Source organism: Mauremys reevesii, linkage group 8 (assembly GCF_016161935.1).
Source record: "Mauremys reevesii isolate NIE-2019 linkage group 8, ASM1616193v1, whole genome shotgun sequence".
In the NCBI taxonomy this organism is placed as follows: Eukaryota; Metazoa; Chordata; order Testudines; family Geoemydidae; genus Mauremys; species Mauremys reevesii.
The window spans coordinates 107,967,921-107,994,653 of NC_052630.1; the positions used below are offsets into that span (position 1 = coordinate 107,967,921).

Sequence of the window (26,733 nt, forward strand, 5' to 3'; positions counted from 1 at the left end):
CAGCTTCAGCGCAGAGGCAGTTTACGACAAGTTCCATCTCTCAAGTCAGAACTACAACAGACCTAGCTGGTCTGCAAAGACACTTACCCTGGGCAACCACCTCATGTCACAACAGACCTTACCCTATTCAGAAAGGCATAGCAAGGCTTTCTAAATTTATCCAAGCAAGTAACCTAGCAACAGTCAAAATTTGAAGTTTTTAAAGTTCACTGTTTCAAGGGAGAAAACGGTTTCATCGTATAGTCTTTCCCCCCAAACTGCAGAAATAACGATGGCTGCACAGAGGGGATCAGGAATAGAAGAGTGCAGCAGAGCTGACGTTGCACACGCTTCCCAAAAAAAGGCAACATCTCTTCCTGCAGGTCACTCCAGCCCCTGGCTTTGGCAGACACACACCTGCATGGGCATGCACTGCAGCTTTACCCAGGGGGAGAAACTGCTGCTAGCAAAAACAAAAATCAAGTTTCAAAGGAAAAGTTAATTTTGTCCAGCATTAACTATGATGTCCCAGTTCAAACCTTCTCGTTAGTTGCGGCACACAAAATAGTCACTGTTTTTTTTTTTTTTTACCTTAGGCTAGTTAGTACAGAATACAAATCTCCTTGCTGACATCACTGCAAATGTTTCTTCTGCAAGCTCAGTGCAAGAGACAATACACCCAAAGACAGGCAATGGAAATTCTTCAGGTCATTTCAACCCAACATAAATACAAGTCTATAGAATCTGAGCAGCAATCACACTGAATTCTGTTACAACCAGCTAACTCTTCCTCTCCCCTCACACACACACAGAATAGCTAGCTAGTATAGTCTCTGCTTCGGCTTATGCAGATCACACTGCAGAACACAGGAGTGCTCAGAATATTAAAACACCAGAATCTGATTTTTTTTTGAATCAATGAAAGATGTAAAGGATAAGGGGTCTGGTTGTTATTATTCAGCTGTTTTATTCCAAGCTCCCTGGGTCTGGGCATGCATGTGTGTGCATGTGTGCCCCCAAAGTATGGAGAGAATGAGGCAGCTGCATCCTAGACTGTTCCTTCCCGGCCCACAGAGTAGTTACATATTCAGAGCTCATGCATTCCAATTACCTGCCCCCAGGAACAAAACTACAAAGGATTTCAGGCCCTTGAGGTGGCGCACAGAATCCAACTTTCTCAAACACAGCTCTGAAACAGTGGGAATTTGTTACCGGTTTTAAAACACTCTTCCCTTGGATTTCACACAGATGGACCCTCTCCTGCTCCTCTTCAGTTTGATCTCCTTAAGCCTGGAAGTTATGTCTTTATCTGCTGTGAAAATATTTTATCAGTGTAATCTGGTTACGAATATTTACACAATTTGCCCAAAATTCCCTCATTACAGCTGTCATTCTCAATTATTCACAGGTAGTGGTACATGCAGTTTCCGTGGAAACCAGCAGCTCACAGCCAACAGATGCACAGGCAATTGCAGGCAATGGGCACTCAAGCAGAACTGGTCAACCTGATAATTATGTTGATGTTTGACCATCTCAAATCTACAGATAACAAAAGTCTGGTTTACATTTCAGCCTCTTATTTGCAAATCTTTCAGAAAATGTCTTAACTATACTGCGAGGCAACCAAGTCCCAGTTTCATTCCATTTGCTGGGTATCTCAGAAACATATAATAAATGTAATGAGGAGGCTGTATCTTTTATGACACATCACATCACATTTTTCACATTTCACTACCATTTTCAGTATTTACAACTGAATATAAATGTCAGATTACACCAACTGTAAAGCCAGTTATAAGTGATTCACTCCACAACATTTCAGGAGTTTGCCTACTATTAACTAGTGAAAATGATTGTGCTAATGGCTTCAATTATTGCTCATGAAAAGAATTTAGGGCTGCCACTTGTTTCCCTAGTAGCTAGTGTCTTATTCAGCTGAAAAAGTTAGTATTCAAATGATCATACTTCCCTATTCCTCTAAGCTTTAGTCACTGTTGAATGCTTTGTGTGTCTCAGGCACACAGCGCAGAATCCAGAGAAAGGGATGACTAGTCCCATGGAAATGCTCTTTAGCTGGCCTTGGTGCACGGAAAAATGAGACTATCTGGGGTCATAAACCTGTGTCATATAAATTAATTACTGTAGCCAGACCACGTAAGTAAAACTGTACGGCTATCACCTGTGTACCTGAAGCGTTAGCATCTTTGTGGGACTGTCAGTGCCAGGGAGCCTGGGTTTCTGTGCAGATACCTGGTAAGCAGAACTTTAGAAGGAGATCTAGATTAGACAGGACGTTTTTCCCATTGGTCCTTGGAGCTGCTCAGCCTTCACTGAAGTTTGAGGTAACACACTTTGGCTGTTCCCCATGCTTACAGAACATGATAAAACAGGCATTGGGGTAGCTGTGTTAGTCTCTATCCACAAAAAAACAAGGAGTCGGGTGGCACCTTAAAGACTAACAGATTTATTTGGGCATAAACTTCAGTTGCATCTGAAGAAGTGAGGTTTTTATTACCCACGAAAGATCCTGCCCAAATAAATCTGTTAGTCTTTAAGGTGTCACCAGACTCCTTGTTGTTTTTATGATAAAACAGAACATTCACTAGCATCCCTAGCCATTCAACAATTGGCATCATCTTTCCAAGGAGTTTGTCTGGGGGAGGGCATCTTGCCAGTTAACCACACAGTGCAGGGTCTAGAATGTAGAGATATCGGCCTGCATTACAAATAAATGACATTTCGATCTCTATTCAGCTAAAATGGACTAATCCATTATGAGGATTGAACACCAAGCTGTCTTGCCAATCCCAGCCAACCATACTACGTAGCAGGGACTTCAGCAGTTTGACCCACTGGACTCCAGTAGAAAGGCCTCATTTGTTCTCATCTCACAAGTCATCAACAGTAAAATGGCCAATAGCTCTTCCTCCTCAGGAGACCAACTTGTCACCTGATAGATTGAACAAAACAGTTACCGACCTCTCGTAACTGTTCTTCTTTGAGAGGTGCTGCTCATGTCCACTCCAATTAGGTGTGCGGGCATCACATGTCCCATTGTCGGAAGCAGTACCCATCAGGGTGGCTGTGGAGCCCCTGGAATGGCTCCCTGCCGACCCGCTGCCTACTCAGGTCCTCCTTGCTGGAATGACAGAGGGGAGGCGGGCGGGGTTCATGGGGTTGCAGACTGCAGCACTGCCCTGCCAAATGTGGTGTCATCTCTGGACTTTTGCAAAATTGCATACTGCGAGGTGAAGGTGTGACTAGAGGACCATGTGGCTGCCCTGCATATATCAATGATTACGAACCACTTGTCGGCTAAAATAAATGCCTTTCATTTGCTAATGCTCTAGATATCAGAGGCATTTATACTGGTGTCAATAACCATAGTATCCAAGTATCTCCTTCCGCCCAAACTAAAATCTCAGCCTCTCTTTCTGACATCTCCTTGTGGATGTCCAGTCATCAGTTTAAACTCAGCATGGATAAAAGAGCTCCTAACCCCCACCGCCAATCCTACTTCACAGCTTCCTTACACGATCACAGTGGAGAACACAATTCTGCTTATTACTCAGGCCTGTAACCTGGGCATCATCTTCAACTGAGACCTCTCTCTAGGTGATCACATCCAGACTGTGAATAAATCTTGCAAATTCTTCCTGAACAACAGCTCTAAAACCTGGCCTTTCCTCTGTCCATTCAGCCAAAACTCTCTTCCAGGCTTTTAAGATTTCACATCCCAACTACTGCACCCTCCTATTCTCCAACCTTGACCAATTCCATCTTGCCCCAATTATACCCATTCAAAACACTGCTGAAAAGATCATTTCCCTGGATGGTCACTTCATCTCAGCCACTCCTCTTCTCTGCATCCCTCCACTACATCAAACACAAATTATTTGTCTTCCCTTTTAAGGCCCTTTGTGGCCTACCCCACCTGACCTAAGATCTGTCGCACACAAACCATGGAGACAGCCCCTGAGCCCCCACCTCTGCACTACCAATGATGCTTCAATCACCTGTAAGCACATTTACACCACCTCCCCCGCTGCCCCTCACTATCCTCCTTAAAACGCTCCTCTCCTGTGATGCCTACAGACATCTCACCAATGGCGAGGCAGTGGTTGTGCTCTGACCACTTCATCTCAATGTTACTTATGCTCCTCAGATCTAGCTGTTGTACCCACCTACTGTCTCTTGTCTTAAATTGTAAGATGGGAGGGAGAGACTCTTTTTATTCCATATTTGTACAGCACCTACCAGAGTCAGGTTCTGCAAGAGGCTCCACGATTAGGGACATTAGGTGCTACCTCAGTGTAAACAAACGATACCCTGAGAAAAACAATGCATATCCACTGCTGGTTCCCTTGTCTCAACAGCTGTCCAGGAAAATGAGGGGAGTCGGAGTGTCACCACCCCCAAGACAGTGCAAGGCTCACCTTTTCAAGCAGGCCTTTCTTGCCTCAAAGTAGCCGAATAGCCCAGCATGCCTGCAAGACAGCTACTGAGTTGGTCCCAACAGAGGAGGAGGATTAAAATGGGAGGAGCACTCAGTCAAGTTAGGGACAGATGTAATGTAACTCTTCATTATGTCTGTAGCACCTTGATATACTGCAGTGATTAGCATATTAGGTGACAGACATAGATGGCACAGATGCCTTCAGACTAAGATCAGAGGGGTAGCCGTGTTAGTCTGGATCTGTAAAAGCAACAAAGAATCCTGTGGCACCTTATAGACTAACAGACGTTTTGCAGCATGAGCTTTCGTGGGGGAAGAAGTGGGTATTCACCCACGAAAGCTCATGCTGCAAAACGTCTGTTAGTCTATAAGGTGCCACAGGATTCTTTGTTGCTTTTTCAGACTAAGAGTTTGTGTTTCATTTAACAAAAATATTTTCTGTTTACAGGGTTTGCCAAATGTAAGAAGGAGCAGCTGTCACTCTGTTTGAGGAAGAAAGTTAGAGCTCATGGTGGGCACTTTTTCATTACTTTATATATCAAAAGAGATAAAACACTCAGAAGGCATCCTTTCACACACAGAAAGGTTGAACGTTGGCTGAACACAAAAGAGGTGATAAGACCAAACACACTGAAACAAATGAAATTGTCACACAATGAAACCTTCCCTCCTTGAAAAACATCAGCATCAAAATATTAGGGATAGCTTTCCTTTCAAAAGACAGTATGGATTGCTAAAAACCCAAATAATATGTTATATGGCCTCTGCTTTTGCTCTTTTAGTACAGAGGGAAGTCAGCTATGACAGTTGGCCAGTGGACTGAAAATAAAAACTGAACAGACAAAAGTTAGTGCTTGACTTTAAACAAACACTAAATTATCTTCAAATTTGCTAACTTGGATAGTACTCAGAGAAAAGACAGGAACAGCTGCTACACTTGAAGTCACATTCATTGCTGTTCTCCTCATCATGTTTCCCATGTTTCAAACTAGCCCAGAGGTTAAAATCTAAGACTTTGTTTTGTTTAATTCAGCCATAACGCAATTCAAGCCTGCAGTTAACCATGCAGTCTCCACTTTCAGATACATTTGTCACCTACAACTTTAAGATAAAAAAAAAGTTTACTACAATAAATGTCAAAATAACCTTTAAAAAGCTGAAAGCCTCATATTGGCAGGTAGCACGATGGAGATGTTCTTACTAGCACAGCTATGGAGCTTGGGGTAGCTCCTGCTGGTGGATCAGACACATGGATATTTGGCTAGGCCAGACGACCACCTTTTCCCCAATAGCTCTAAGTGTTAGACTCTAAGGGTACATCCTGACTACCCGCCATATCGGCGGGTAGCGATCGATCCCCAAACGCGCTCCCCATCAACTCTGGAACTCCACCAGAGCGAGCGGCAGTAGCGGAGTTGACGGGGGAGCCGCGGCCGTCGATCCCGCGCCGTGAGGATGGGAGGTAAGTCGGAATAAGATACGTCGACTTCAGCTACGGTATTCCCGTAGCAGAAGTTGCATATCTTACATCGACACCCCCTCCAGTGTAGACCAAGATAAAGATCAGCAGTTAATGTGACAACAGGACAACCTTATTTTATTTGGCACTGAGGTCCGGTTTCCATGAAACCTGGTGCTTCATGTCTCGATAAACAACAGGCATAAGATAATGAATCACTATGTGTTGTTCAGATTTTGCAATTCATTTTTCAGCTACAGAAAAACACCACTTGTCAGTCTTAGAAGAGCAGCATAGATCTAATGCACATTGCTGCTTGCAGTTTTTTTCAATCTAGACTATAAAAGAAAAGGTTAAGTGATAAGAGAAGGCATTTTGAGTCTGTGCTTCAGTGAGTATTAGTGACACAGTTGTTAGGAAAGTGGAGCTGTCAAGTTTTGTGACTTAACTTACGTTCCCGACAGATCTGTTTAACACTTAGTGCTTTTCTTTTTCGTGCCCCATCTTTTTAATATTTGTAATAGTCATTGAATATGCGACTCTGCACATAACAAAGAGGACACATGTAAAAGTATTAATTCGAGATGGGCAAAAGAATCAGCTTTCACTATGAAATAGTGACTCAGCTCCAGTTCCTTCTTGCGCCAACACGGATGTTACTTATAGTCTGGCAGCAAGTGTAATTTCAAGGGGCAAGTTAATGACTGATTAATACAAATCTACAGAATCATAAATGCAGTGGTGTCACCCTCTGGCCCTGGCAGAGGGATCGGGGGCTCCCTATCCCCCAGCTCCCAACTCCAGGTCCTGCAGTTCAAGAAAATGTTACTACATTGTCTTTGGAAATGGGTCACGTTGGGTATCATTCAAAAGCCCTTTCTTTCACAAACACAATGGTACCAAACATGACAAGCCTGGGACAGTTATACAGACATCTATTTGAGAAAATGTTAACAATCAATGTTTTTTAACTATACTTTAACACAGAGATATCAAACACGCAAACCCCATAAAGTTAAATAGTGGCCCTCGACTGACAATACTGTGTGATCAGTTACTGCTCACAACAGGACACTGGATTTTTTTTAATGTTACAGATTACTATAAATGAAAAGAGCGCTGCAGGTTGATCTGCCAACATCGGCAAAAATGAAGCCGTTCAGTGGCACTGATATCGGTGTTGTTTATTACGCCAAAAGAGTTCTAATGAAGCACTGCTTAAGATAGCAGCATCCAACCAGAAATTACTGCAATCCATCCGCAAATGGTATGCCCATTGTTATACAACAGACATCAGATAACATAATTAACTAAAATCCCAAAGTAATTTATTACAAAATCCTTGTTTTTACTTTGGTCTTGATAATTTTTAGGCATCTGTGGTGGGGTGTACCAGGCCCTTTGAGGCCTCAGAATCCTACTACACGCCATCCCATAAAGGAGCAGGGGATGTGAGGCTTCCAAGCGGCCTCGAGAGGCTGTGTGGGACACAGCCAGTCAGAGAAGGGCTGCAGGGAGCAGCCAGGAGCCGCAGAGCAGAGAGTAGTTGTTGCCTGGAGCCAGAGGAGTGAAGATGAGATCACAAAGGAGCCGAAGGATGTCTCAATAGTGTGAGATGTTACAGAGACAGTGTGTACTTCAAAGCACCTCCCTTCATCCTATTAGTATCATTTCCAACATGATCACCAAGAGTTGCGTTAACTAACACAATACTGACCACGACTTAGTAGTCATATGACCAGCATGTACCCATGACCAGCTGGCACGTTACTGGACTTAACTTGTCCCTGTCTATGTTGTCTGAAAAGTTGTGCTCAGTATGGTGTTAGTGGATGCAACTCTTCAGGGCGGAATGCTAACTCAGTATAGTTTTCTAGTGAAGACTAGCCCAAAGAGAGATCTGAAGTAAGAAAGAGTGGGGTGCGCACTGTTTAACTATCAAACTATGGAGCAGGGTTGCTGCATTCTGTAAGAATCTTAAATGAACCAAATTGTACCACAGAATCTCTATGGATAGTAATTCCACACTTGAGTAATAAGAATATAGCAGTAGGGATATCTTACCGACCACCTGACCAGGATGGTAACAGCAACTGTGAAATCATCAGGGAGATTAGAGAGGCTAATACAATAAAAAACTCAATAATAATGGCGTATTTCAACTATCTCCATATTGACTGGGTACACGTCACCTCAGGACGGGATGCAGAGATAAAGTTTCTTGACACGTTAAATGACTGCTTCTTGGAGCAGCAAGTCCTGGAACCCCCAAAAGGACAGGCAATTCTTGATTTAGTCCTAAGTGGAGCACAGGAACTGGTCCAAGAGGTGGATATATGAACCAGTTGGTAACAGTGACCATAACATAATAAAATTTAACATTCGCGGGGAGAGAAGACACCACAGCAGTCCACCGCAGTAGCATTTAATTTCAGAAAGGGGTGCGACATAAAAGGGAGGAAGTTGGTTAAACAGAAACTAAATGGTACAGAGCCAAAGGTGAAATCCCTGCAAGCTGCTTGGATACTTTATAAAGACAGAACAATAGAGGCTCAACATAAATGTATACCCCAAATTAAAAAACATAGTAAGAGAACCAGAAAAGTGCCACCCTGGCTAAACAACAAAGTCAAAGAAGCAGTGAGAGGCAAAAAGGTATCTTCTAAAAAGTGGAAGTTAAATCCTATTTAGGAAAATAGAAAAGAGCAAAAAACTCTGGCAAGTCAAGTGTAAAAATATAATTAGGAAGGCCAAAAAAGAATCTGAAGAACACCCAGCCAAAGACTCAAAAATTAACAGCAAAAAAATTAAATACATCAGAAGCAGGAAGTCTGTTAAGCAACCAATGGGGCCACTGGACGATCGAGATGATAAAGCAGCACTCAAGGACAATAAGGCCATTGCAGAGAAACTAACTTAATTCTTTGCATCGGTCTTCGTGGCTGAGGACATGAGGGAGATTCCCAAATCTGAGCCATTCTTTTTAGGTGACAAATCTGAGGAACTGTCCCGTTTGAGGAGGTCACTAGAGGAGGTTTTGGAACAAACTGATAAACAGCAATAAGTCGCCAGGACTAGACTGTATTCACCCAAGAGTTCTGAAGGAACTCAAATGTGAAATTGCAGAACTACTCATTGTGGTATGTAACTTATCACTTAGATCAGCTTCTGTACCAGATGACTGAAGGATAACCAATGTGATGCCAATTTTTAAAAAAGGCTCCAGAGGCAGTACTGGCAATTACAGACCAGGCAAACGGGTTGATATTATAGTAAAGAACAGAATTATCAGACACACAGATAAACATGATTTGTTGGGGAAGATTCAACATGTTTTTTGTAAAGGGAAATCGTGCCTCACCAATCCACTAGAATTCGATGAGGGGTCAACAAGTATGTGGACACGGGTGATCCTGCGGATACAGTGTACAGTAGAACCTCAGAGTTACGAACACCCCAGGAATAGAGGTTGTTTGTAACTTTGAACAAAACTTTACAGTTGTTCTTTCAAAAGTTTACAGTTGAACAGTGACTTAATACAGCATTGAAACTTTACTATGCAAAAGAAAAATGCTTTAAATCATTTTAATTTAAATGACTCAAGCACAGAAAGAGTTACATTACCTTGTTATATCTTTTTTTAGTAGTTCACATTTAACACAGTACTGTGCTTCATAGTATTTGTTTTTTGTTTTGTTTTTTTGGGGGGGGACAGGGAGTCTGCTGCCTGACTGCGTACTCCCAGTTCCAAAAGAGGGGTGTGGTTGATTGGTGAGTTCGTAACGCTGGGGTTCATAACTCTGAGGTTCTACTGTACTTAGATTTTTATATCATTATACTTTGACAAGGTCCCTCACCAAAGGCTCTTAAGCAAAGTAAGCTATCATGAAATAAGAAGGAGGGTCCTCTTAGTAACTGGCTAAAAGACAGGAAACAAAGGGTAGGAATAAATGGTCAGTTTTCAGAATGGAGAGAGGTAAATAGTGGTGTCCCCCAGGGGTCTGTTCTGGGGCCAGTCCTATTCATCATATTCATAAATGATCTGGAAAAAGAGGTAAACAGTGAGGTGGCAAAATTTGCAGATGACACAAAACTACTCAAGACAGTTAAAAAAAGCAGACTGCAAAGAGCTACAAACTGATCTCTCAGAACTGGGTGACTGGGCAACAAAATGGCAGATGAAATTCAATGTTGATAAATACAAAGTAATACACATTGGAAAACATCATCCCAACTATACATATAAAATGATGGGGTCTAAATTAGCTGTTACCACTCAAGAAAGATCTTCAAGCCATTGTGGATAGTTCTCTGAAAACATCCACTCAATGTGCAGCGGCAGTCAAAAAAGCGAACAGAATGCTGGGAATAATTAAGAAAGGGATAAATAATAGGACAGAAAATATGTTGCCCCTGTATAAATCCATGGTACGGCCGCATCTTGAATACTGCGTGCAGATGTGGTCGCCCCATCTCAAAGATGATGTATTGAAATTGAAAAAGTTACAGAAAAGGGCGACAAAAATGATATGGGGTATGAAATGGCTGCCATGTGATGAGAGATTAATAAGACTGGGACTTTTCAGCTTGGAAAAGAGACGACTAAGGGGGGATATGGTAGAGGTCTATAAAAATCTTGAGTGGTGTGGAGAAAAAGTGTTATTTACTCCTTCTCATAACACAAGAACTAGGGGTCACCCAACAAAATTAACAGGCAGCATGTTTAAAACAAACAAAAGGAAGTATTTCTTCATACAACACACAGTGAACCTGTGGAACTCATTGCCAGAGGATGTTGTGAAGGCCAAGACTATAACAGGGTTCAAAAAGCACTAGAAAAATGTATGGAGGGTAAGTCCATCAATGGCTATTAGCCAGGATGGGCAGGGATGGTGTCCCGAGCCTCTGTTTGCCAGAAGCTGGGAATGGGCAACAGGGCATGGATCACTTGATGATTCCCAGTTCTGTTCATTCCCTCTGGGGGCACCTGGCATTGGCTACTGTCAGCAGACAGGAGACTGGGCTGGATGGACCATTGGTCTGACCCAGTGTGGCCATTCTTACGTGAACCAGTTGCCTCTTTTCAACTCCAAGGCGGCTGCTTTGACAGTTTGTAAAATGTTCCGGAATTCTTTGAGACAAAAGGTGATGCATAATGTGAGTCGTTATCATTATGTTATTACCTAAAGCTATGCCAATCATTTAAATCTTAATACCCAAGAGTCCAGAAGGTCACCTCTATGAACCTATCACACTTTACATGACTCAGTGAAGGAAAGAATCCTCTCTCTCCCTACAGGCAAAGACACAGAGAAGATAAGCTACAGATGAAAATTCAGGTAGCATAGGAAAGGAGTTACAAAGCCCTATAATTTTCCTTCCTGAAAGGATAAAGGCTGCACTGGCAACCAAATCCCACTGTTTGAAATGTGGAAAAAAGAGACCAAGTAGTATCACAGGAATAAAAAGGCCATGTCTCTGCCATCCGCAGCAAATGACTCGATAATATGAAATGGCACTTGGAATGTACGGGATGGCCAGCTATAGAGTACTTTTTAAATAATTAACACATTGGGATCACCCAGATGTGCAGTTCAGATTCATCTGCACATTGTAATTGCTACAGTAGTCACAACTTAATGAATTATCAATTGTGATAGGATCAATGAGCCAAACTGAACAACAAACTAACGTGTGTAAAATTCATGCTTGGGGCAACAGCACTCTTTCTCTTTTTACACTTCCATCACTTTTAGTGTCTGATTAGTAAAGACAAGAATCCTTCTGCATCCTTCTCCTCTCTCTTCTTTGTGAAAGACACACTCTGAAGGTAAAAGTTCAGTTTTACTGCATCTAAGCCTTGGCATTAGTCCTCTGATCAGTTACAAAGTTTTCAACAACAAGCACATGTAGGGCGGAAGCTGCAATGTAACAATTACGTTCCTTGCTAATCAGGTGGACTCTCGTTAACCTGGCAGCAGAGAATTTTTCATGAGATATCATTGCTCCTGCAGATAAATTTGAATCAATCAAGTCACTAGACCCTCTAGTGTGCTACTTTATTGGACACAGACAGTATATGAAGACCAGGATACCCAATAGCTTTCCTGTGAAGGACAGGATGCAGGAAATGGCAAATGCACCGTGGATCCTCCCCATAGCCTGTACCCACACAACCAGCTTGAGAGAGATTTTTCCCTCATTAGCATCTGAGGAATGTTGACAACAAGCTCAGTTGTGAATCTAACTGCCCCTGTAATGCCAGTGAAGACATTCACTTGAAAATGTTCACAGCAAGACTCTGCCTGGTGCTAGTCTGCCTTGCCCATTGGAAAAAAAGAGACCACTGTATCTTTGAAGATGGGTGTATGAACCAAGAAAGCATCTCCCTTATTTTCTCACTTCAAAAATGAAGAAACATCTGGTTGAGGCCAACATGAAATCTTCACGTATGTGGCATGCTCCAGAGATTCTGGATGGTTACCATGCATTAGCTACAGACAGACTGTGCCACCCTCTTTCTGCACTCCTGGAACTGTGAGCAATCTCTTGGCATTGCCTGGAGTGTTTTCTGGGTGGAGCGCCATATGGTAGGTAAATCCTGTTTGAGATGGTGCAGGCATAAGCTGCTGGGCTGTGCATCTCCAGACCATGAGAAGTTGTGAATCACAAAGTGGGAGGATATAAAGGCCTGTTTTTTCTGTCTCACTCTTCCACAGACTCAGCCTTTTTCTCCTTTGCTCTTGTTCTCTATATTGAATATTCTCTGATCCTGGGCCATGCATCCTCCAAACATATACCTGTCCCCACAACACTATTTAACATCACCAGCCAACAATATTTACCTCAATTTATCATCAATACTTTCACTACTCTTCTTTCCTCTCCAAGGTGGCCAGTGAGGATGACAAAGGGGGGATTAAAATCAGAGACACAGAAAGATTATTTTAACCTTGCTTGGCTTGTAAGGGTGATATAAAAATTGTGGATTTGTGAAGAAAAAAAGCAAGGCTTTGGATTCTAAGTTGGAGGAAATACTCCACAGTTTAAACGCTTCCAGTCATCCCCACCAGGCAAGAAAAGTGGCTGAAAGAGCATTATGTCAGTTTTGAGATATAACTGCATGAAGTTACAACTGTAAATCAGCATTTGCATGTCTCCATTGAACTCTCAGATCTAGAATTTGGAGAGATTTCATTTGGGCTGGACCCATGTGGTAAAGAGACTGACGCAACAAAGCAAAGGATTAGCATGCCAGATGAACACACTGCAGTTTTCCCCCCTGGCATCATCCATCCTGGAGAGAGAATCCTGAAAAGAGTGCTCTTATCATGCCTCATGCTCACTGGTTTTCTTTGGGAGAAAGGGTTTTTAAACAGCTCTTCTGGAGCTCTAAGCAGAAGGAAACTGAGCAGGTGAGAGGTACCAATGAGAATTATTGCTGTATTATTAAACTTTGAAATTTCCAGAAGACAATCAAGAGTTTGCAACTGCTATGGGGAAGAAGCTGTCTGAATACCGTAAGATTCATGATAGATTAACATTCAGGTGAGCTTCTGAAAGAGCCTATGGAGGGCAAATATTTGAACCTTCATTGCACCAATTGTACTAGGTGCAAAAACAGAGTGCAATTAATGAATTAACAACAACAGGATGACTTCTTGAGGCAATGCTATTTATCCGTAATCTCTAGCATCAACTTCCTGGGAGACTGGGCTGAATGTTTTTCCTGATCAGTAACTGGTACTGTATTTTAACAAGTATCAGAGGGGTAGCCGTGTCTGTCATTTTTTTACAGATCCAGACAAAGAGTCCTGTGGCACCTTACAGACTAACAGACGTTCTGGAGCATGAGCTTTCATGGGTGAATACCCACTTCGTCAGATGCATGCATGGTATTCACCCACGAAAGCTCATGCTCCAATACATGTTAGTCTATAAGGTGCCACAGGAGTCTTTGTCACTTGTATTTTAACAGGTGCCTTAACCATAGACTCTCCCCTACTCCAAAAAATAAAATTAAATTAAAAAAAAGACATAAGAAAAAGCAGGAGCTGAGCCTTGTGTCTGAGCTCAATGGATTGAAACCAACTGTTCAAATAATCACTATTGGCAGGTCTTTGTTGCAAGCCAACTTCATTTTGTACTGTCAACGCCTCAGGCTGAGATCAAGAGGTGGCCAATCGATAACAACGGTCTGATTATACATCTTCTTGAATAGGGGAAGGAATGGGAAAAGTATAAATGAAATTTCCTCTTCTGCACGGATTGTAGGTGATATATGAATGAGAAATTCCTTTATCATACTTCTCCCAGCATGGAGGTCTGGTTTCTGAAGTGCTGTGGTTGCGTCAGCTATCTGAGTTCATTGTCGTTTCAAACTTACAGTTTGCTGGGTGTCTCATTAGGATTCAGGTTCCCATCTTGAGGATGGTTTATTTGGGGCTGTGATATTTTAGTGGGAAAGTAGAGAAGAAAAGGTGGATCTCTAACCAGAGAGGGTTATGTAAGAAGCTTCTCATACGCGTAAGATTTAATGATGTTTTATAGGTATTTGCACTGAATTCTCTGCAACTGGATGGGTACTATAATGCTTTGTTCTCTCTGCGGACTGTTTCCCATGGAACAACTTGCACTCAATTTTTACTGACTAGACATGTGCTTCCCTCATTTCTGCATAGGGAGTTACTGGAGATCACTGTGGTGCTAAGTGTTTCCATTTCTATATACATGAGAGACAGAGAGCGTGTACACACAAGTTGCCTTGTAATAAACTAGTAAATGACAACATAAATGCCACAATTACTTTAATGCTGGCTTGCTCCCTATGACATTTTCAGGAGATTTTTCCAGTTTTGTTTCCAAAGATCCATGTGATGGGTTCTTCAAACTTTCTTGGGAGACTATTCTATAGCTCTAAACACACATCATGACTAACTTTATCAGTCAGCAGACGATATCAGGCAGGGTTGACATATGTACTAAAGAAAGCACAGCTGTCAGTAATAGGTTGCTATGCTTCTCCATGTAAGCTCTCAGAACGGGCTACCTTGAAGTAGATCCAGCAGTAAGAAAGGCCTTTTGAGCTTGAAACTTGTGGCAAGTATGGAGCTGTTATTCTTTAACTTCTGAGGGACACTCGTAGAACTGAAATGCATGGGATGTTTGTCTTCTTTTCATATGAGTAGTGTTTATGGATGCAACTACTCAAGTCTTCCAAAGTTACAATTTAATTAGATCTGTGTCTCTTTTCTAATAGAATTAACTCAATCTCCATTCAAGTGCATCTTATGCTTAGAAAGCAACTGTAAAACAGAATTGTGGGGTTCCGGGTCTAATTTCTTTGATCAAACGTGCACATGGTTCACAAATAAAATATTTTGTCTAGTTGCCAGCCCTCCAAACTCAATCTGTGATCTGGGAGTCAAGCTGGATTTTGCCTCACACATTATCACCAGCAAAATGATCTGCAGGCCAAACCAGGCCACAGTGATACCCATGCAATCCCATGGTCTTCCACTGTACCCCCAACGTGTGCGTAACAAAACTTCCCTTGTTGTATGCAGTGTCGATGTAGATGTATCGGTCCCAGGATATTAGAGAGACAATGGAGAGAGGTAGGATCTGCTCTGGGACCGGTGCTATTCAACATATTCATAAATGATCTGGAAAAAGGGGTAAACCATGAGGTGGCAAAATATGCAGATGATACAAAATTACTCAAGATAGTTAAGTCCAAAGCTGACTGCGAAGAGTTACCGATATTTCACTAAACAGGGTGACTGGGCAACAAAATGGCAGATGAAATTAAATGTTGATAAATGCAAAGTAATGCACATTGGAAAACATAATCCTTATTATACTTTCAAACTAATGGGGTCAAAATCAATTGTTACCACTCAAGAAAGATCTTGAAGTCATCTTGGATAGTTTTCCAAAAACATCTGCTCAATGTGCAGTCAAAAAACCAGAATGTTAGGAACCATTAGGAAAGGTACAGGAAAATAAGACAAAGTATCATAATACTATATAAATCCACAATACCGCCACACCTTGAATACTGCAGTTCTGGTCACCTCATCTCAAAAAAGATATTAAAATTGAAAAAAAGTACAGAGAAGAGCAACAAAAATTATTAGGGCATCTGGAACAGCTTCCATATGAGGAGAGATTAAAAAGTCTGGGACTGCTCAGCTTAGAAAAGCGACAGCTAACGGGGGAATACGACAGAGGTCTATAAAACGTGAATGTTGTGGAGAAAGTAAGTGTTGCACCCCTTCACATAACATGCAAACCCAATAAATTACTAGGCAGCAGCTTTAAAAAGAATTAGGTAAGTTCCTGGAGGCTAGGTCCATCAATGGCTATTAGCCAGGATGGTCAGAGGTGCGACCCCATGCTCTAGGTGTCCCTAGCCTCTGACTGCTAGAAACTGGGAGCGGATGGCAGGGGATAGATCACTCAGTAATTGCCCTGCTCAATCTATTCCCTCCTAAGCACCTGGCATTGGCTGCTGTCAGCAGACAGGATTCTGGGCTACATGGACCATTGGTCTGACCCGATATGGCCGTTCTTATGGTCTTCGGCTGACAAATTTACTTCTCAATTGTCTTGTTTGCAGCCAGGAAAGCCAGTCTCTTATCTAAATTTAAAAAACAACATTAAAGTAATGTTACATATCTCGTTTAATCTGACATAAGTAAGGAAATTTAGAATTCAGCACCTAGATTCTGAGGTGATGAGTGATTTGTAGGTACCAAAGGTAGAACAGCTGCACCACAGTCATCTAGGATACCCTGGCGTGTCTAGGTATTAGCAGCACACAGGATACAACGATGTAACAACTGTTATTACCCAGGCAATACAAGGTGAGTTTAACAGTGATTGTGATTGCTCTTGGCTCTAGTTGAAGTTAAGTCCTTAATGCTCACCTCTACCCCGACGATTCTCGGGGAGTCAGAACCTCAAGAAACCTCCTATTTCCCCCCTCCCTATCCTCAAGACCTCATTTTGCAGTCACCACCTTAGCAGCTGAGAAACGAACAAAACTTTGAGGTAGTCAACATGGCTGCCAAGTCAGCCTGCCAGAGCAATATAGGGGCACCTGCTGTTGAGCAGTGCAAGGCACTTTCTTTAGGAGTAGGACGTGAACCTTGCCACCAGGAGGCGTGAGACTGAACAGTGAACGAGGCTCTCCGGCAGGGCAGGGCAGAGCATGACACATAGCTCATCCACAAATAATTGGCTTAATTTTAACTTTTGTTAAAAGCGTGGTACACCACCAGCTAAGGCAAAAAATCCTTCTAGGCAGCTCTGTTTCTATCCATGTCACAGTGCTGCCAGGAAGTTTCCCAATGCAGCAAAGCATGCAGAGACTCACTGTACTGCAGCACTCAGGAATGCAATGTTCACAGAGGGCATTTAACCCAACATCAGTCTCTTCTATGCAGTTAGACCAACTTCAGTGACAAAGAACAGAGGGATTTAAATCTGTGGCACAGTCTCCCAAGGGAGACTATAGAAAACCTATTACTTAGGCCATATAAAACTAGACTCCTTGAGCAAATACAGGGGAGAGCAGTCGTGTATTGGCCAGGAGGATGGACAAGACATTTCTAATCTCATCTTCTTCTACAGAAAGGGAACATTTCATCCCTCTTAAGATGAGCTACAGTGTACATTTGGGGTTGCAGCATTCAACTTTGCGTACAGACATACTGCATCTAAACCAAACCAAACTCTTCTCCATAATCAATCTAATTTTATTACTGTTACTGACACATTTTTTCTTGGCAAGAAGATGTAAAAGAAAATGAGACAAACATTATCCAAAAAGGGATGTTCCAACTGATCCTTTTGTAAGTAACCAAGCAAAAATAAGGATTAAACACAGCTAACTTTTGTTTACCATTGCAATGCTGAAACCACTGTTAGATGAGTGTTTACAACAGGACATATTGTTTCAGGCCTTCGGAGATCCAGCTCTCTGCAGAAATCATTTGCAACTGTCAAATGTTTATCATTTGCAGTGTTTCAAACTGGGTAACTCCAGGAACTGGGATGGAGCCAGCAGATGGTGAGAGAAATTAAGCTCATGACATGGTTCAGTAATCAGTGAACCACAATCAGACGGAGGTGCTTCCCACCCCGATACAATGTACTCTGGAGTTTTACTAGTTTCTGGGGCTCCATTAAAATGCACCAGAACTTCCCTGACTTCTGGCAGGGAAAGTGCATCAAGTGAAACTAACGTAGTGGGTTAGCTTGGAACTAAAGCCTACTGTGTACGGAGTCCCTCTGTTGCTATTCTGCTTCTCCTCAACAGGAGCTACTTCATGGCGGAGTTTGGCAGCACACCCAAGATGAACGTACAGGGGCTCAAAACAAGCTCAGTTATGCCGCAGACAAGTAGTTTAGGATACAAGGCATGAGGGATTTCTGTAAACGAACGCTGGAAATGGAAGTTAGAGATAATATTTTAGCATTCATTAAACTTAAAACAAGGAGAATTAAGCTCTAAATGTATTTCTTCAATGGTGCCTTGATATGACACAACACGCTCTGGGCAGCAGCGGGCTGAAAAGTCTGTTCACAGAGCATCAGCGTTCACCGAGGTTCAGATCATTTCTCACCACTGTTTATTAAGGCGACAAGCTGAAGAGTAACAATGCCTATGTTCCAAACTCTTGGGAGAAAGCACAGTGCTTCACAGCTGAGTGAGCTCACTACACTGGCCGGGCAACGGGAAACCCTGGTGAAAGATCCTGCGCTACTTTTTCCCTATGTCTGCCAGTTGGAATTCGCAAATCAATACTGACAGAATGCAGATTACGTGAGACCAGTGGAGAACATAATTACCTCTGCCTTTCTTAATACAGCGACGAAGCTGAAGATAGAAGGCGTTTTGTTAAGGAGCACTACGTGGAGACTCCTGTAATCAGGTTTGTTCAGGGTAGCAAATGTTGCCAAATTCTTGCCACACTGCTCATCCTTCTCTATTTACATTTCATAGAATTGCCCTACTTAAAAAGCTCTAAAATGCTAGATGTAATCCTGCACACTACAACGGAATAATATATTTATTAATTTTGTTACGTGGAGTACCCACTAACTGTCCCTGAAGGTTTCCTTGGGAATGTGTGTCAATTTATTGATTCGAACCCTCCCCTGTTTGCTTTGCTTTCACCCTGCTGCTAGGCATGCAAGAGTGTACTTGTACGCTGCTTCAGGTCATAATTGAAAAAGACAGAAATGTTCAATATGACTCATACATAATTCAGCTTATCAGCTGCCCAGGAGAAAAAGAGAAGAGGAGGTGTTTGCATGTCTCCCTCACCCGCCGCTATCAACAGGAGAAATAATTTTCAATTACACTAAGTCTATGCAGCTCTGCTCACAAACAGGATTTGAAGTTAGACAGAAAAAAATAGGGAGAAGGAAGCAGCAGATTAAGGATGTGGCAGGGAATCAAACTGTTCCAGAACATTCACATGTGTTTGAGCTCCTGGCTCCTACAGGAAGAGATGAGACTCCAGCTTGTTTCTTAATATACTGAATAGAGTAAGTTAGCAATCAGAAAAGACAATGTGCCACTGATGCACAAAACGCAGCAGAAATCTAAATCAAACAAAGCTCCAGATTAGTCTGCAACGAGGACAACAGAGAAGTCAGCTAAACCCTGAGTGTTTGTGAACAACTGGCTTCAATGCTAAGGTCTGTGTTCTAAAGATCAAATTGTGGAGAAGAATTCAAAAGGTTGAAATGTAAAATCAATATGTGCTGTATCTTTAGCAGCATGTACCCCTGAGAATGTCTGTGATCAGCAGAGCTCTGCCGCACACCTGGGATCTTTGCACTAGTCAAGCTCTTGAAAGACAGCAGGTCTGCACCATTTCAATTTCCACCTGACAGCAATTACAAAAATTACATTAACCTCGCTATCAGTGAGAAAAGCCAAACCCCACTAAGATGCCTGAGGATTTCACCCTCCTATTTAATTTTCTTGTTTGCTTCACACAAAACATGTGCCGTTTCCAAACAGTTTGGTGGAATTCTTGTTGGGGAAGAAAAGCAAGAGAAAGAGGAGCCTGGGCCAAAAACCATTCCCTGAGATGCGAGTGCTGGAGTGCGCCCTACAGGATCAGCTAGCCAGGGCTAGTACCCATGCTGACATTACCTGAGCAAAGAGAAGTGGTTTCAGGTACAGCCACGATGCAGGAGAAGCGTCACAAACCCCCATGCTCATGCATAGCAGCCATCAGGTGCAATATGGAAACGGGCACAACAAACACTGGCATTGAGAATAGAAGGGCAAAGATTTGGCTAAAAAGATAAGAACTTATCTGTAAAAATCTTCAAAGGAGAAAAAAGTATAAATCAGTGTGTCCACGTCTATCGTATTTGAACGAACAGAGCTCATCTTCTCCCTCAGCCCCAGGGAATGTGAGTGGGAGATTCCCTGGCTCCCCTGCCAGCTCACAACTGCACGTGTGCATGCACCCAATACACCCGCACATACTGGGTTGAAAGAGACGTTCCATTTTAAACCCCATTTCCACTCCCTCAGAACTTTCCTAAACATTTTCCTTTGGGGATGAAATTCCCTGCTTAATCGCAGCCAGCAGCACACATTTATTATTTTACACTGCGGTAATGCCCACCATGGGCTTGGTGCTGCCTCTAGAGCGGAGTAGGGCAGATGGGGAATGGAGGCCCCGAGACTGAGAGGGTTACTGCATGGGAAGTAGGCACTGGAGCAAAGAACTGAACAGTTTCCCAAGCCTCTGACTAATGCCCTATCCACTGGAGCATCCTTCCTCTTTGCTAGGTCTGACACCAACAAACCAACCAGGAACTTCAGCCAAATGTTGTGGTTCAGTTCTCACAGTACAGTCAAGCCCTCTTCACTGTAGGATTATTCAACAGTTTATCCATACCAAGTATTGTGCTTCATCCTCTGTTGGAAAACAGCCCTTCCTCTTTTAACAGAGATATCGAATACAAATAAAAATTCCACGTGGAGGAAGTCCTACATTTGAGCACCTCAGGGCAATTTACAGTCTCATTATATAAACAAATACTATCATATCCATGTATAGTAAAATAAGTAACTTTATCTTAGACAAAAGTGGACAATAATGATTACAATCTATAAAACAATTACATGAAAAAAAGCAATGGTATCTAAAGACACTGTCCCTTTATACGAAATACATACTAAAACCATTTAGAAGAAGGACCAGCACAAGAACTAAAATAAAACTCATATTATACTGCAGGCAAGTATCAAGATCTTTCTATCAAACGTAGTGCTTTATGTAGCCACTCCAGTCCTCCATAAAGAGAGGAAACAGAACTGAAAGTTGTTACTACAACAAAAAGTAAGAACAGCTAAATTCCACACCAGCTGCAAAAGCTGAAGAGCGACTTGCAAACCCATACACAACAAACTGTGGCAATTTAGTCCAGATGGGGTAGAAATATAGATTTCATATTTCAAAGTGCAGGTTCTTAGATACCATGGAGAGAGGCCCTGTAGGACAAACGAGAAAGACCATAAAGGTGTGTGTCTGGCTAGATCCCAAAAGGTGGAAGTGGGCATGGCACAGATGCACTTCAAAGCGAAGCTCACAATCTACAGCTCCTTCCTGCTCACAAACATTAACAGACAAAGACTTCTGTCATTGAAGGAAACGATGGCAAATAATACTGGAGGCCTATGGCCTTCCAGAACTAATCCAGAATACCTCAGTATTAACTGGAGTCACGAAGAAAACCTGCAGGTATGAAAGCCAGAAAACATATCACCAGCCACTCTGCCAACATGAGAGATTCCCACCTACCTTCTAACACTGTTAATTTGGCACTGGTATTTATTTCCCCAACACTGTTGGTTGCGGTGCACTCATAGATTGCTTCATCTCGATGAACACGCAGGGGTTGAATCCGGAGAACTGATCCTGACCCATCATCGAACTCAATAACCTGGACAAGGAAAAGAAAAGAGTTTTTTTATTTGTTCCTACTGAAATGGAGACTGAAAGTAAGAATGAATTCAGGAATAGAATCCATAAATACAAATATACCACCTGACAAAAGAGACTTCCTTATCCAGCGAAGCAAGAAAATTCAGGATTAGGAATATGTTTGCCCTTTGGGGAGCCCCGGAACAAAAGGAGATCCAATGCTGTTCTTTATTAAACAAAACTTGAAAAAATATCAACCCGCTAATACAGATGTGGATCCTCTGACTTAAAACATCTGAACTGTATTTACACTGGTGATTTTACTAATCACATTGATGGATTTTATTGCCAACTTTAACCTTGATAAAAATATAAAAGAACAGCGCTCTAAGATCCTGTGGCTTATAAGAGAAATATCAGTAAGTGTGGGACAAAAGGCGGATCCACGTCAGCAATCACTAACTTCAATAGTAGCTGAGGATGCTTGGTACCTTCCAGGATTGGGCCCTTCACAACAGTGGCACAATCAACAGTGACATAATTACAGTTCCTTTCCTAGTATAATCAATAGTCACTCATCCTTCCATCATGCTACGGTGGGGGAAGTATTACTCCAACTCTTCTAAGTGGCAGAGAAGAGGGGAACTTGCTATCCTACAGGACCATTATAAACTACTCTTTAATGGCAATTGCAAAGTCACAGCCTCAGGCCACAGTTAACTTTAAACTCATCCTGTTTCAATTACTGCAAGGAGCAAAACAATGGACACATGAAAAACTGAACTATGTTCGTGGTACTACAGCACGGGTCGGCAGCCTTTCAGAAGTGCTGGGCCGAGTCTTCATTTATTCACTCTAATTTAAGGTTTCGCGTGCCAGTCATACATTTTAAAGTTTTTAGAAGGTCTCTTTCTAGAAGTCTATAATATAGAACTAAACTATTGTTGTATGTAAAGTAAATAAGGTTTTTAAAATGTTTAAAACGCTTCATTTAAAATTAAATTAAAATGCAGAGCCCCCTGGACTGGTGGCCAGGACCCGGGCAGTGTGAGTGCCACTGAAAATCAGCTTGCATGCCGCCTTCGGCACACGTGCCATAGGTTGCCTACCCCTGGTCTACAGGAAGCAGGACTTCGCCTTAGGGGCACAGACCTCACCTCATCATTTTATCACTCAGGTCATACATGAGGTGAGTCAGCAATACTGAGCACTAGGACGACCTGCTTCAAGTCCAGACACCGTGCGACCCCCTCTCCTGCATGTAGTGCAGTGTCCCGTGAAACACTCTTAATGCTACACATCCAAAGGTTAAAGAAGAAAAAACTGACAAGAGTGGTCAGCAGAAACCACTGGAGATGAAAGAAGTGGCAGGAAACAAGAGAAACAGACAGAAGGTGACAGATAAGTAGGGGCACTGAAACGCCCCTGGTGAGAAGTCTCCTGTGGCCAAGGTAGAAAACTGACACAAGAAAACCCACTTCAGGTGCCAGGAAGGGGCAGATGGGTATGGGGAGGCCGCTCCAATACGAAAAGCAAAAACATCAAAGAGCTGGAAACACAGAGGAAGGGTTACATTCCCAAAGGTGAAGGGGAAGAAAAGGGGATGACCCAACGGGAAGATAAGAGGAGAGGTGGGGAGAGGAACTCAAATTGCTTTTCCCATTAAAAATCTTAAAACAATGTAGGGTGGGAAGCCCTGTTTGCCCCATCCCTGTTACTCTAAAGAAAAATCAGATTCTCCCTTTACCTCTCCTCCCTACTCCTACTCTGAATCTAAATCAGACCCAGAGATGGCAGCAGTGCTGTCTGGAAAGCTTCCCGCTCGAGCTTGGGCACCCCATTTCGGTCTGCTTGGGGCTGAGAGGCTAAGTAGGCTTCCCTCCCTCACTCTAACACACAACAATCCTACATAAATCTACTGTTCGTTATGAGCCAGCTCTGACATCTTAGTTAGTGGCTGCTACTGGTTCTGGAGTGACCAAGCCTAGACCAGATTCTTACCAGAACAGGCATTCAGTATGTTTAGTCGAATTCTGGCTCACCACGGCAAGGTCTGACCTAGGGCAGGGCTCACTGAAGGAAGGGAAAATCTCCCTTGCAGCAGTTCTCAGCCTCTTCTCCTATAGCAACTGACCGAAACTCAGGCTCTGACACTGGTTACTGTGCAGCTAAGATCTGCAAAGAATAGATTTGGTTCCAGATCTCTGTAGTTACCTCAAACCGCTGGGAGCTGACCTTCTTCCCTTTCTTCATCCATGTGATGCGAGGCTTGGGCTCTCCTGTTGCCTGGCACACAAACGAGGCCACTCCTCCAGAAATCCCAATCTGATCTTCGGGAGCTTTCATAAAGCTTGGCTTGCCTGCAAGAAAACCACACCATCAGCAGTGCGCCACCTCAGATAAGCAAGGGATATATCAGTAAAGAAACTGGGTACCATGTTATCCCAAGTTATAGGACCACCAGTGTCACTACTTTAAAACCCAATTTTAATGACTTTACTCATAACAATTCAGTGTAGACTGCAGCATAACAAGCACGGTTTCAGCTCAGAAATATTTTTTTCTTAAATAAAATAGTTCATCTGGTTGCATGGAAATGAAGGCAATGCAGACTCCCACTCACACTGACTCAGGCAAATGACACTGGGACAGGTTTTTCTGCTCTAATTTAAAACCTGTTCATTTTGTAAATATAAAATTTTGCAGGTGAATAATGTGATCATGTCACTGGAAACTACAGAACAGCTGAGATGTTGAGGTTTATTGAGCGCATGCTGCACCTGAGAACTTTCAGAATCTAGTCAAAACCAATGGGCGCTATTATTAATGCACAATTGAATCTTTAATTCAAATGCAGGCTCCAACCTACCTAAAGATCCAAGGGTCCCTACAGCTGTCCAGCCTGGCATGTGACCGGTAAAAGACTGGAAGGGAGCAGAGAAACCAAAGGGACATTCAGGCCTCAGTGACTCAGCAAAAATGGAAATTTAGTGATCAATTTAGTGATCAAGAGAAGACACTTCATGAAATACAGCCTTGTTTTCTGAACATAGTATATGACTATGCTCCAGCTCAATATAATTAGTTATTGGGTTTGAACGTAGGGTTCATATTTTTCTTAGGCAGATTCAGTCCCACAGAACACTGCAGCTCTTGCTCAAGTAGGTCTTTCTGCAGGATTTACACGGCTTTGCCTGGTTAGGAGCGTGAGGCACACATGCTGTCAGTTCTATAAACCTCTCTCCCCCACTCACCAACTCACAGACACACACAGTTAAAACCAGCCCATGATGATTCCTATCACCACTTGTGAGTTAAAAACCACAGGTAGTTAGGGAGGGAACCACTGTCCTGCAGAACTCAGGAGCAGCCCTCAGGGGATGGAGAAGAAGAGGGAGCCTTCCTCCTGTGAAGCTCAGTATCTGTGCAAAAATAAGGGAATAACCATCTTCCTGCCTTCTCCTTCCCTGCTAACAAATAACAAAAATCCGGGGGGCTCTTCTGGCATTGTAGGAGAAATCTTCCGTTGAGCGACCTGACAAATAATTTGCGAAGGGCTGGCTAAAACAGTCACAGCACGTCTAACCTGAGTACTGCACTGGCTCCATATACATATTGTTAAGAATTAGTCAAATTTTAACACACAAACCCATTTTCCCACCACGTGCCAGAACATCTGAAAAGAAATTTTTCATTGGCTGGGTTGAAAACTGAGACCCTATCCCCACCTAAAAGCAAAATTCTCTTTCTACTTTACCGTGTGCTAACTGGTCACGTTAAATCCTAGCCTGGCCTGAGCAGAGTGCTAGTCAGCTCAAACCAGCTAGCACCATCTAACTACACAACTTGTAATGCTAGTCCAGACAAAGTCAAAAAGGACCAAAGCCTGTTCTCTGCCCCTCCCACCAAGTGCCTAGAGAAGCAGCAGCAGGCCAAGGGCAATGCCACCCACATTCTATATGCAACACAACCTGCTACTCCCCTTTATTTGCTTGGGATCAACACAAGTAACTACAGTGCACTCAGGCAATGCCTGGTTACCATGGGCGGGGGAACTGTCCTGGATCAAGGAGGAAAGGATATAAAATATTTTTCTCTAGGCCAATGCCATTAACAAGGATGATGGCAAAGCCTTTGTGAGCATGAGCCAAGGCCATATTCTAGCCTGATTCAGAAACATGCAGTCATCACCTCACCAGACACCTGGATTACCCAGCTACCTGAATCAGCAACCTTGTAAAGAATCTGTAAAAGGGATATGCAGAGGCCTGAGGAATGAAATGGGAGTAAAACAAGTGTCAGAGGAGAGGTGACTCATCTCACCACGCAGTCAGTGGAACCGTCAATGCCAAGGGAGAGAGATGCTCAACCTCTGTAACTAGAGACACAAGGTGGGTGAGGTAATATCTTTTATTGGACCAACTTCTGTTGGTGAGAGAGAGAGAGAGAGAGAGAGACATCTCTCACCAACAGAAGTTGGTCCAACAAAAGATATTACCTCACCCACCTTGTCTCTCTAATAACCTGGGACCAACACGGCTACACCACCACTGCACATAACAATGGAAGATTTGAATTTTGCTGTCTGAAATGGAAACACCACAGCAGGCTGTTCCGCCTTGTATTTAGTTGTGACCCGCCGATTAAGTTTCCCAGCCCTGAGGAAGAGCTCTGCGTAAGCTCAAAACCTGTCTCTCTCTCTCACCAAAAGAAGTTGGTCCAATAAAAGATACTACCCCCCTTTTCTCTCTAATAGCCTGGGACTGACACAGCTACAACGACACTGTACACAACAGTGGTAACTAGAGGCTGTTGAAATGTGAACTACGAAGTTCTGTAGATGACAGCAAACAACAGAGTCTAGTGAAGTGGGG

At 42.8% G+C, this 26,733-nt stretch overlaps 1 protein-coding gene across 12 annotated transcripts in view; it reads right to left on the reverse strand.

Moving 5' to 3' along the window:
* Positions 1-26,733, reverse strand: part of PTPRF (protein tyrosine phosphatase receptor type F) — a 404,201-nt gene that overhangs the window by 231,896 nt on the left and 145,572 nt on the right. For 11 of the 12 annotated variants that reach the window (XM_039486049.1, XM_039486048.1, XM_039486046.1 and 8 more), the window contains 2 exons: positions 24,074-24,219; positions 21,737-21,878 (listed from right to left, as the gene is read on the reverse strand). In XM_039486049.1, the coding sequence (XP_039341983.1) occupies positions 21,737-21,878; positions 24,074-24,219 (288 nt within the window). Of the gene's footprint in view, positions 1-21,736; positions 21,879-24,073; positions 24,220-24,728; positions 24,784-26,733 lie in introns of all 12 variants that reach the window. The other variant, XM_039486038.1, reaches the window with a different exon arrangement.